Source organism: Bos mutus, chromosome 3, assembly GCF_027580195.1.
Source record: "Bos mutus isolate GX-2022 chromosome 3, NWIPB_WYAK_1.1, whole genome shotgun sequence".
NCBI lineage: Eukaryota > Metazoa > Chordata > Mammalia > Artiodactyla > Bovidae > Bos > Bos mutus.
Genome location: NC_091619.1, coordinates 91,362,137 through 91,375,032, shown reverse-complemented (window position 1 = coordinate 91,375,032; position 12,896 = coordinate 91,362,137). Strand labels below are relative to the sequence as shown.

Here is a 12,896-nt window from a genome sequence, read left to right as displayed (position 1 = left end):
TGTACAGTTCTTCTGTGTATTCTTGCCACCTCTTCTTAATATCTTCTGCTTCTGTTAGGTCCATACCATTTCTGTCCTTTATCGAGCCCATCTTTGCATGAAATGTTCCTTTGGTATCTCTAAGTTTCTTGAAGAGATCTCTAGTGTTTCCCATTCTATTGTTTTCCTCTGTTTCTTTGCATTGATCACTGAGGAAGGCTTTCTTATCTCTTCTTGCTATTCTTTGGAACTCTGCATTCAGATGCTTATATCTTTCCTTTTCTCCTTTGCTTTTTGCTTCCCTTCTTTTCACAGCTATTTGTAAGGCCTCCCCAGACAGCCATTTTGCTTTTTTGCATTTCTTTTTCTTGGGGATGGTCTTGATCCCTGTCTCCTGTACAGTGTCACGAACCTCCATCCATAGTTCATCAGGCACTCTATCAGATCTAGTCCCTTAAATCTGTTTCTCACTTCCACTGTATAATCATAAGGGATTTGATTTAGGTCATACCTGAATGGTCTAGTGGTTTTCCCTACTTTCTTCAATTTCAGTCTGAATTTGGCAATAAGGAGTTCATGATCTGAGCCACAGTCAGCTCCTGGTCTTGTTTTTGTTGACTGTGTAGAGCTTCTCCATCTTTGGCTACAAAGAATATAATCAATCTGATTTCAGTGTCGACCATCTGGTGATGTCCATGTATAGAGTCTTCTCTTGTGTTGTTGGAAGAGGGTGTTTGCTTTGACCAGTGCATTTTCTTGGCAAAACTCTATTAGTCTTGCCCTGCTTCATTCCGTATTCCAAGGCCAAATTTGCCTGTTACTCCAGGTGTTTCTTGACTTCCTCCTTTTGCATTCCAGTCCCCTATAATGAAAAGGACATCTTTTTTGGCTGTTAGTTCTAAAAGGTCTTGTAGGTCTTCGTAGAACCGTTCAACTTCAGCTTCTTTAGTGTTACTGATTGGGGCATAGACTTAGATTACTGTGATATTGAATGCTTTGCCTTGGAAACGAACAGAAATCATTCTCTCGTTTTTGAGATTGCATCCAACTGCTGCATTTCGGACTCTTTTGACCATGATGGCTACTCCATTTCTTCTGAGGGATTCCTGCCCGCAGTAGTAGATATAATGGTCATCTGAGTTAAATTCACCCATTCCAGTCCATTTTAGTTCGCTGATTCCTAGAATGTTGACTTTCACTCTTGCCATCTCTTGTTTGACCACTTCCAATTTGCCTTGATTCATGGACCTGACATTCCAGGTTCCTATGCAATATTCCTCTTTACAGCATTGGACCTTTCTTCTATCATCAGTCGCATCCACAACTGGGTATTGTTTTTGCCTGGCTCCATCCCTTCATTCTTTCTGGAGTTATTTCTCCACTGATCTCCAGTAGCATATTGGGCAGTTACTGAGCTGGGGAGTTCCTCTTTCAGTATCCTGTCATTTTGCCTTTTCATACTGTTCATGGGGTTCTCAAGGCAAGAATACTGAAGTAGTTTGCCATTCCCTTCTCCAGTGGACCACATTCTGTCAGACCTCTCCACCATAACCCACCTGTCTTGGGTGGCCCCACGGGCGTGGCTTAGTTTCATTGAGTTAGACAAGGCTGTGGTCCTAGTGTGATTAGATTGACTAGTTTTTTGTGAGTATGGTTTCAGTATGTCTGCCCTCTGATGCCCTCTTGCAACACCTACCATCTTACTTTGGTTTCTCTTACCTTGAACAAGGGGTATCTCCTCACCGCCGCTCCTTCAGGCTCAAACACATCTTTATTAATCAAAAAAGGAACCATTACAATCAACGTTTTTCCAATGAGAAGTAAGTTTTTTTATTCCTGTAGAATAAAAATCTGTATTTTGGGATTCAGTGAACTCTTGGAAGGCATTTTCTGCCTCTGTTGGTTGTGGAAGCATTTTCCCTGCAGAAAGTTGTCGAGATGCTTGAAGAAGTGGCAGTCGGTTAGTGGGAAGTCAGGTGAATATGGTGGATGAGGCAAAACTTTTAGCCCAGTTTGTTCAACTTTTGAAACATTGGTTGTATGACGTGGGGTTGGGCATTATAGTCGGAGAAATGGTTCGTTGTTGTTGGGTAGAATAAGAGAAAACAACACTTCAAAACAATGATTTTTTTGATTTTCAGTCACCTCATGAGGCACCCAGTTACTGAACTTTTTCACCTTTCCAGTTTGCCTCAAATGCCAAATGACTGCAGGATGGTCAATGCTGAGTTCTTCAGCCACATCTCACGTAGTTTTAAGAGGATCAGCTTCTCTCTTTGCTCTCAGTCGGTCGTTGTCAACTTTCAATGGCCAGCTACTACACTCCTCATCTTCGAGTCTGCTTTTAAAACTGCTCAACTTGTCTGCTTTTAAAACTTCTTGAACCATCACTGCATTGTATGTTCGTTATCAGTTCCTGGGCCACATGCGTTGTTGATGTTGCCTGAGTTCTTCTCCACTGCTTTACAATCCATTTTGAACTTGAATAAGAAAATTGCTCAATTTGCTTTTTGTCTAACATCATTTCTGTAGTCTAAAATAAATAACAATAAACAGCATGAGAAATGCTGGATGAAGCACAAGCTGGAATCAAGTTTGCTGGGAGAAATATCAGTAACCTCAAATATGATATCACCCTTATGGCAGAAAGCCAAAGAACTAAAGTCTCTTGATGAAAGTGAAAGATGAGAGTGAAAAAGTTGGCTTAAAGCTCGACATTCAGAAAATGAAGATCATGGCATCTGGTCTCATCACTTAATGGCAAATAGATGGGGAAACAGTGGGAACAGTGACAGACTTTATTTTCTTGGGCTCCAAAATCACTACAGAAGGTGACTGCAGCCATGAAATTAAAAAACACTTGCTCCTTGGAAGAAAAGTTATGACTAAACTAGATAGCATATTCAAAAGCAGAGACATTACTTTGCCAAAAAGGTCCATCTAGTCAAGGCTATGGTTTTTCCAGTAGTCATATATGGATGTGAGAGTTGGATTATAAAGAAAGATGAGGGCTGAAGAATCGATGCTTTTGAACTGTGGTGTTGGAGAAGACTCTTGAGAGTCCCTTGGACTGCAGGGAGATTCAACCAGTCCATTCTGAAGGAGATCAGCCCTGGGATTTCTTTGGAAGGAGTGATGCTAAAGCTGAAACTCCAGTACTTTGGCCACCTGATGTGAAGAGCTGATTCATTGGAAAAGACTCTAACGCTGGGAAAGATTGAGGGCAGGAGGAGAAGGGGATGACAGACGATGAGATGGTTGGATGGCATCACTGACTCAGTGGACATGAGTTTGAGTAAACTCCAGGAGCTGGTGATGGACAGGGAGGCCTGGCATGCTTCAGTCCATGGGGTTGCAAAGAGTCAGACATGACCGAGCGACTGAACTGAACTGAATTGAATTGAAACAGCATGTAACAAGTCATTAGCAAAAAACATAAAGTGAGAAATGCACATTAAAATGATGGAACCACATTTATTTAAGAATGTATCCCAATATCCAATGGCAAAGTTCAATAATGCAAAACCTCAATTACTTTTGCACCAACCTAATAGATTAGAGGGGAGAGCCCACAGTAGTGTTTCACTCTACCATGCTGCTGATGTTATGCCCTCTGCTGTAGTTCTTACTTCTTTTCTTCTGCTTACTTGTGATTTAATTTGTTCTTCTTTTTCTAGTTTCCTAAGGTGGGAACTTAGGTTATTGATTTTAGATCTTTTTTTACTAATGTATGCATTCACAGCTATAACTTTCCCACCTAGCACTGTCTTAGCTGCATCCCATAGATTTGGGTAAGTTGTGTTCTTATTTTCATTTAGTTCAAAATATTTTGTAGTTTCTCTTAATTTTTTCCCCTTGATTCATCTGTTGTTTAGAAGTATGTTCATCTTCATGTATTTTGGAACTTCCAGTTATTTTCTTTCTTTAAAGAAACTGGTCATTTGTTTTGTACAGTATCCTGCAATCTGGACTTTACCATTGTTTATGCTATGATTTGACATGTTTCTCTGATTCTTGTTAATTCCTATACATTGAAAATTAGATGTAGAGGCTTGATCAAATTGCAGTTTGATGTTTGGTAGTGATGTTTGTACTTCTTGTCCTCAGTTGCTTCAGTTGTGTCTGACTCTTCACAAACCCCATGGGCTGGAGCCTGCGAGGCTCTTCTGTCCATGGCAGTTCTCCAGGCGAGAATACTGGAGTGGGTTGCCATTTCCTTCTGCATTGTACTTCTTAAAGGTGTTAATAAAGTCTGATTGTCTGGTTGGTTTTCACTTTTGGTGACCATAGATGATAGTTACCTACCTAGATTTATTAAATCAGCAGGGGTTTTTGTATGTTTGACTTGGTGTTTATTACTCTCAGCCTTGCTGGTTTGGAGTAACTTTGTTTTTTTGTTTCTTATCCTTCATTCCTGTTCCACACTTTCTTTTGTATGCTTCCGTTTCTTTATATATGTGTTGTTTTATGTTCGTCAAGTTGCCATCTTGGGAAGCTTTGTATATTTTCTCACTTTGTATACTCCCTGGATAATCTTCTTTGGTTTAGCTACCACTTCTACTTTAATTTCCCAGAGTTTTCAGTGCAGGTCTTTATTCGAAGCTCCAGAGCCACATACAAGATAGGCAGGTATCTTGGAACTCTTAGCTAGGCTGCTGAATCATCCTCCTCTTTTGGTTTTCTTCTACTTCAGTGTCTGCTGCTTATGTTTCTGCTCATCTGGCTTCCCTTGAAGGACAGTGCAAAAGCTATCTAGAGTGTAGATGCTTTTTGGTAGTTGGTCCTTGTTCCTTTTCCTCTTACATTTCCATGTTTTAAACACCATTCTCTATTCTGAGAAGACCTTGGCTGATTTTCTGGAAAGTCCTGAAGAATAACTACTCAGATCGGTGTTTTGTTAGGGTGTGAGGGCTGGATCTTTATACTTCCCAACACAGTCTTTGGATGTGGATTTCCATGGAAAAGTGGTATGACCATGGGTGAAGCAACTCTTTTCAGCTAATGCAGTCTACACAGATGAGGGCTGTCAGTTGGTGGCATTTCCAGCAGCTCAAGTAGTAAGTCCTTTCTTTCTTTCTTTTTTTTTTTAAACCATTTATTTATTTATTAATGGCTGCATTGGGTCTTAGCTCTTCAATATGGCCCGCAGGCTTCTCTCTAGTGGTGATGTGTGGACTCCAGAGTGCAAGGGCTCTGTAGTTGTGGCATGCAGGCTCTCTAATTGGGGTGCGTAGTTGGAGTTTGTGGTCTTAGTTGCCTCTCGACATTGGCATCTTAGTTCACCGACCAGAGATCAAAACTGCGTCCCCTGCATTCAAAGGTAGGTTCTTAACTGCTGGAAGTCCCAGTCATTTATTTTTAAATGTGATCTGGTGTCACATCACAGCATCTACTACACTGCCATTTCCTCCCATCTCAAGATGGTTTGGCCATCTGTCTACCTGTTCAGTGACTTAGGAGTCACTTTTCATCCCCCTCCTCCGCCCCCCTCCTTTGTTCTTTTGACACGTTTTCTGCCTTCAAAGTACATATCTCAAATGTTTTTCTCCTCAAGTCAGGTCAGATGTTAGTTTCTGACTCTTTGCAACCCCATGGACTGCAAATGACCATGGGTGAAGCATTAGCTGCCAGGCTCCTCTGTCTGGGGAATTCTCCAAGCAAGAGTATCAGAGTGGGTATGCATTCTCTTCTCCAGGGGATCTTCCCAACCTAGGGATCAAACCCAGGCCTCCTGCATTGCAGGCAGATTCTTTACCATCTGAGCCACCTTCTCCTCCTAGCTCCTGTCAATGACACCTTTCTCTTTCTTCTCCCCTGGTCTCCCAAGTGGTTTCCTTACCTTTAATTTTGTACATCGCCAAGCTCTGCCACATAGCCGAGAGTAGTCCTCTATATCTTAATCAGATCTGTCTGCACTTTTGCCACTCTTTAAAGTCTTCTCTTGTACTTAGGATAAAATGCCAGTTATTTACCCTGGCCTACAAGGTCTAACTGACTCTTGCCTCTGTCTATAACCTGTCAGATTATGGTATCCCCTTCTCTATTTGTGCTTCAGCTGCACTGGTTTTCTCTCATTTCACAGGAATAGCCAAACTGTCTCTTCTCAGGGCTTTAGCCTGTCCCTCTATCTGGAATGACAGCTACCTTTGCCTTTCACATCCTTTTTGTCTCAGCTTAAATGTCACCTCCTAATACTTCACTGAAAGACAGAAGATTCTTGTCTTCCTTCTCATTTTTCCCCACCCCTGTGTTACAGTCTTGTTTGTTTCCTTTAGAACCTTTACTGCGTTGTTAATAGTATTTTGCTTGTTTTATATTCTTTTGTATCTGTGTTCTTCTGCTGCTGCTAAGGTGCTTCAGTTGTGTCCGACTCTGTGTGACCCCAGAGACGGCAGCCCACCAGGCTCCGCCGTCCCTGGGATTCTCCAGGCATGAACACTGGAGTGGGTTGCCATTTCCTTCTCCAGGGGATATTCCTGACCCAGTTTCTCCACCATTGCAGGCAGATTCGTTAGCAACTGAGGTGCGTGGGAAGCCCTTGAATAAATGTAATAAGTTCTTTCTGAAAGCCTTGAGTATTGAGATTTCCTTTTTCCTAGGTTAGTAGCATAGCCCAACTCAGACTGGGGACTTGTGAATCAGCTTATATACCTTTTCCCTCTGTTCTTTCCCTTAATGCATTCAACTGCTGTGTTCTGTCAGTTTAAACTTTCATCTCTCATCATTAAAATCATTAATAATCTCTTGCCCCATCCCACTCCCATCAAACACCGTCTTAATTCTTTTGTGTCATCACACATAATTGGTCTTTGTAAAAATATATTATAACCATTCATTTTTTGCTTAAAAAGTTTGAGTTTTTCATTTTTGTTTACAGGGTACATGAGTTTCCTAGCTTTGTTTACAGGCCCCATCTGCCTTTTGCCTTCCTCTCTGCTGTCGTTTCCGCCAGGCCTCCCCTTGTACACTGTGGTCCAATAGCACTGATCAAATAGGGTCGTTCTGAATAAGCTGACGTTCTGTGCCTCTGTGTCTTTGTTGTGTTCTCCCACCCTTCACCTTCCCATTGGGAAACCGATATTCAGCCTTAAAACCTGCCCTGATATTAACCTCGTCTGTGTTCAATATCTGGTACAAATCACCACTGAATATAATATATTATTATAGTCACTTATTTGCCTGACATGCTTCCTAGACTGAATTCTTTGTGGTCACAGGTGTCTTATTACCTTGTATGCCTATTACTTAATATGGAATCTCATATATAGAAGATGCTTAATATTAATAAGTTGTTTCTAAATGAAATCTAATACAACCCATTCATTTTACAGATGAGGAAAATGAGGCATAGAGAGAGAAGTGACTTACCAAAGGCCATCCACTAGTTTGGTTAAAAGTAATCATTAGTGCTATTTGCATATTACAGGCCCTATACTTACCTACCTCTTTTATTTTGTCTTTTTTTTTTTTTCTATGAACAAAGTTGAAGTGAAGTGAAGTAAAAGTCACTCAGCTGTGTCCGACTCTTTTGTGACCCAATGGACTATAGCCTGCCAGGCTCCTCTGTCCATGGAATTCTCTAGGCCGGAGTACTGGAGTGGGTAGCTATTCCCTTCTCCAGGGGATCTTCCCAACCTAGGGATTGAACCCAGGTCTCCCACATTGCAGGCAGATTCTTTACCATATGAGCCATCAGGGAAGCCCCTGAGTACTGGAGTGGGTAGCCTATCCCTTCTCCAGAAGATCTTTGCGACCCAGGAATCAAACAGGGGTCTCCTGCATTGCAGGCGAATTCTTTACCATCTGAGCTACCAGGGACGCCCAAGTAAACAAGGTTACTATGGTTAAAACTGTGGACGCTGAAGTCAAACTGCTTTTGATTCTTGATTCTGCCACATATTTTGACCTTGAGTAAGTTCCTTAACCTCTTTAAGCTTTAGTTTCCTGAGCTGTGGGATGGTAATAATCATAATTCCTTTACAGTATTATTTTAAAGAGTAAATGAGATAATCTGAGTAAAGTGTTTAGAACAATGCTCGGCACAGAGTAAACAGTAAGTATAGTCATTATTGTTACTGTTAGCATGTATCAAAGTTTACTGGCCACAGTGCCTCCTGGAAAAGGCATAAGATTTAGTTATTACAAGCTGGTTCTGGTTCTCTTGTAGGCAAGCTGACTGATAGAACAGCAAGCATTTTCCAAAGCAACCGAATGAAACTGAAGCTAGTCAACATTCAGAAAGCTAAAATATCCACAGCTGCATTCCTAAAAGCCTTCTGCCATCACAAACTCATTGAACTGGATGCTACTGCAGTACACACTGACCTCTCCATCCCAGACATCCTAAGTGGACTCTGCAGCAATAGCTGGATCCAAGAAAACCTCCGACGTCTCATCTTGGACTCAACAAGCATCCCTCGAGATTCAAGACTGTTGTTCTTTGGTCAGCTCACTGGTCTTCGTGTTTTAAGCGTTTTCAATGTTTGTTTTCGTAGTGAAGACCTGGCTAATGTTTCACAGTTACCCAAACTGGAAAGCTTGGATATCTCTAATACTCTGGTCACTAACATCTCTGCACTCCTTACCTGTAAGGATCGACTTAAATCTCTTACAATGCACTATCTAAAATGTCTGACCATGACCAAACCACAGATTCTTGCAGTCATTAGAGAACTTAAATGTCTGCTTCACCTTGATATTTCTGATCACGGGCAACTCAGGTCAGATCTAGCTTTTCATTTGCTACAACAGAAAGATATTCTGCCTAATATTGAGTCCCTGGACATTTCTGGGAGTAATTACATCACTGATGGAGCTGTAGAACTATTTATACAACAACGGCCTGCGATGCAATTTGTGGGACTGTTGGCTACAGATGCTGGTTATTCCGACTTCTTTTCTGCAAAGAAAGGCTTGAGGGTTCGTTCTTTTCTGAAATAAGTTTGTTTTATTTGTTCAGAACATTATTAAGCTTTCTTTGTGTATCAGAATCTGTACTAGGCATTCGGGTTACAAAGACAGATGAACAATTCTTAAGGAGCTTAATGATTAAGAATTATTGTGTAACTACTATGTAGTATGAGGTTGTGAAAATATAACCTTAAATAAGATACAGCCCTAGCCTCCAGTGTCTTCCAGTCTAGCTTGATAACCATAAGCAGAGCCATTCACACATTACCTCTTAGGTGCCAGTTGGCATGTTTTGCACATTGTTTTCTATTTTAATCCTCCCATTTTACAGATGAGGAGGTTAAGCTATTTATCCAGTCATAGAACTATTAAATGATAGAGCTGGCCGTATATTTGGGTCTTTGTGAAACTAATGCTTTTCCCTCTAGGGACAGCTAAATATAATGAATAAGGCAGGTGATGTATGCCTAACACCATTTTTGAACGCAATTTTTAAAAGACCCTGAAGGAAAAAGTATTGTACATTGCTAGGCTATGTTTATAGCCTCTAGTGGTGCTGTTTTTAAAAGAGCATATATTTAAATATTTATGTCCTAGAATACTTTTTAAAAACAGTGGCTTTCTACCTCAGTTGTACATTCTAATCACTTTGGGAGTTTTAAAATACACTGATGCCTGTGGCCTATTCCCTAGAGATTCCGATGTAACTGGTCTGGGATTTGGCCTGGGCGTTAAGTAATTCTAACGTGGAGCCAAAGTTCAGAACAACGACTTCAAAAGAACCCATTAAAAACAATGACTTATATAATTTTTACTGGGGTGAGAGTAAAGTGATTTGCAGTCATTAGTTGTTTTCACATTTTATTCTTTTGATTTTAAAATAGCAATTGTGTCATAAAGTTTTTTAATTTTAAATGACTTCTTAATGAACCCATGAAGCTATCAGTTGCATCATTAGGCTGCAAATAGATAATTTGAACTTTCAGATTAAATGTGTATAATAGAGAATTGTTTACCAAGAATGTACACCTAGGCCTGTTTCAGATTAATGGCACTTAGTGTCCCAATGATCAAAAGAACCACAGCAGTTTAAAAAAAAAAAAAGATTTTAACACATCAACTCATGATATATACAGTAATATTGCCAAGTGCTAGAATATTCTGTAGAGAGATTATGCATGTAGTTAAGATATTATCAAAGCCAGTACACCAAAAGAAAATGAGACAAGTTTTCTTTCAGTAAACTTTATCTGGTATACATGTAAGTTTAGTTTATTTTGAAAATGTTAAATAATGCATTGTATACAGTGTTGGATATTTTGGGGGAGGGAGAGGGGAGACCACAATCTTCCCAGTACTAAGAAATTCTAAAGATCCTAATCCAGACTTAGTGGAGTATAAGGTATGGTAAGTTTAAAAGGTGTGTTTCAGAAAATTTTATATTTAAGAGAAATATGTATTTTTCAAATCAGATACAAAATATACTAAGCATTTTTGTTGTTTGGGTTGCTCAAAAGTTTGCTAAAAATGGATAAAATTAAGGGTTAGTGAAAACCTTCTAACAGAACAGGTATGTGTTATTTTCTTGTACCTAATGTTACAGTGGGCAGTGTGTACTTAATTTCTTTAAAATGGGTGGAAAGGGCACCCACCATTAGTCCTAAGAGCCGTATAACATTTTCATTTGCTAGGGAATCCTTGCTGATCCACTGGTGGGGTGTCTCAAGAATGAGAATTGTTTTGTACTGGCATCTGTAGGAAACCTTGGAGAGAGAGGGTGATGTAACAGCTGTCTGGTCTTCTGCTTAGTCTTACAATGGCTTTTCCTGTGTTTTTCTTTCAACTCTTACATCTAGATTATCACAAAATTTAAAAATCTAGACTATATCCATTGTTTAGATTGTTAATAATGTGTAGATCCTTGCACAGTTGATCTACATATAGTACTTGAAAACTGTTTTGAAATAATTTTTAATGTGGCAGATCACTAACTTTAAACATTTTGCCAAATTTGTCTTACCCTATTCTGTCTCTATACATGCAATTTTTAATACACACAAACACACACACATGCGTATTTGGCTGTGCTAGGTCTTAGTTGCAGAATGTGGAATCTTTAGTTGTAGCATGTGGGATCTACTTCCCTGACCAGGGATCAAACCCAGGCTCCTTGCAAGCGCAAAGTCTAGCCACTGGACCACCAGGGAAGTCCCCACACACAATTTTTTTCTTGAGGGTAGGTTGCATACAACATGCACCTCTGCCCATTAATATACTTTAGCTTGTATTTCCTAGAGGAAAGATGGTCTCTTTGACTCTCTGAGAGCATGGGTAATCTCAAGAATGACCATAGTGCAGCTGTCAAATTTCAGGAAATTTAACATCGATACAAATCTTTTATATAAAAGTCTACTGTATGTGTTTCCAGTGTTGATTTTCCCAGTTTAACACCATTTATAAAATATTTTTCCTTTTAGTCCATGATTATTTTTACATTCAGTTGTCATATGTGTACTTAGTCATGTCCAGCTCTTTGTGACCCCATGAACTGTAGCCTGCCAAGCTCCTCTGTCCACAGAATTTCCCAGGCAGTAATAGTGGAGTGGGTTGCCATTTCCTACTCCAGGGGACCTTTCCGGCCCAGGGATCGAACCAGCATCTCCTGCATTTCCAGGCTACCTGGAAAGCCTCAGTTGTCATAGTCCTTCCTTTTCTTCATTATATTGATGTTTTTGAAGAATACAAACTAACATTGTTTTGTTTGCTTTTTTGAAGAATGTTCCTCATTTTGGGTTTGTCTGATGCTTCATCATAATTCAGATTCTTCTAGGTCTACCCAGAATACCACATAAGGGATGTTGTGCCCTTATGTAATACACTTACGTGTCTCAAGTGTATTACAGTATGAAGCACAGAGTGCCCCTCATTGGTGATATTAATTTTCATCACTTGGTCAAAGTATTGTTCAGGTACTAGGTAAAATATCCAGGTGCAGATAAAATATTATCTATATACTCTTGTACTGTTTCTACCCTACATAGATAATACTATTCCTTTTGAAGCTAATGAATGCTGTATAAGATATTAGAAGACTATGCCAATATCCTGGCCCTCATCAGAGTTTCTGATCTAGATTTAGCATCCATAGATGATTCTTACTCGAACCATTCTTTACTGCAGTGGTTGCAAAGTGATGATTTTCCAACTCTAACTCTTTTTTTTCAGCTCTTCTTTTTATTCAAAACATTTAGCAAGTCTAACATATCCTCAGTATGAACTCATTGGTTCCTGTTGTTTTCAGTGATTTATAATGCATTGCTGTTCTTAATTATTTTGATGCTCAGCTTGTCACCGGGTGGCCGATGAGAGCTCCTGTGTCTGTTTTTACATGCCCCCATTATTACTGTTATTATTTTGAGTCTTTCTTTACTTTCTAGGCTTCTTATACTTCCCTGTTTTGGCCTTAGAGTTAGATGTTTCTCCCAAGAGCCCTGGTTCCTTTTAGTGGGAAACCACTGAGTGTTAGATGTGTTTTTAAACCGTTTCATCAAGCAGAGCTAAGAAACAGATGAAATAAGTTTAAAAGTGATACTTACAAATGTCCATCTTTATATTGTTCTTCTTTGCCTTTCCACATTCTGTGTTTGTATCTCTCTTTTCCACATGGAGAACCTCGGCTTCCAACAGCCTCAGCACATTTTCCTTAATCCTATAACATATATAAAATAGTTTCAGAGTTGCTTCATTTATACTACTTTGAAACACAAACCTACTGAAAAAGAGTTGAAGATATATTTGCAATTCTTTCTTTTCACTCTTGACTGAGAGTATAGTCCAAGTATTAAGCCATATATGTTTAGGTTTTTAAATTTCCACTTCTTACACAGTAGGTAGCATAGTACATGTACTCTGGACTTTGCTTTTCTAACTTAGTGGTATGTCTTGGAAATCACCCCATGTCAGTTCATGTTCCCGTTTTTTGGGAGGGGATGGTAAGATACACATAA

The 12,896-nt window shown here is 39.7% G+C and overlaps 1 protein-coding gene across 1 annotated transcript in view; it reads left to right on the top strand.

Moving 5' to 3' along the window:
- ZYG11A (zyg-11 family member A, cell cycle regulator) overlaps positions 1-12,896 on the top strand; it is a 66,027-nt gene that overhangs the window by 20,995 nt on the left and 32,136 nt on the right. Inside the window, exon 3 of the mRNA XM_070368041.1 lies at positions 8,147-8,898. Coding sequence (XP_070224142.1) covers positions 8,147-8,898 — 752 coding nt within the window. The remainder of the gene's footprint in view (positions 1-8,146; positions 8,899-12,896) is intronic.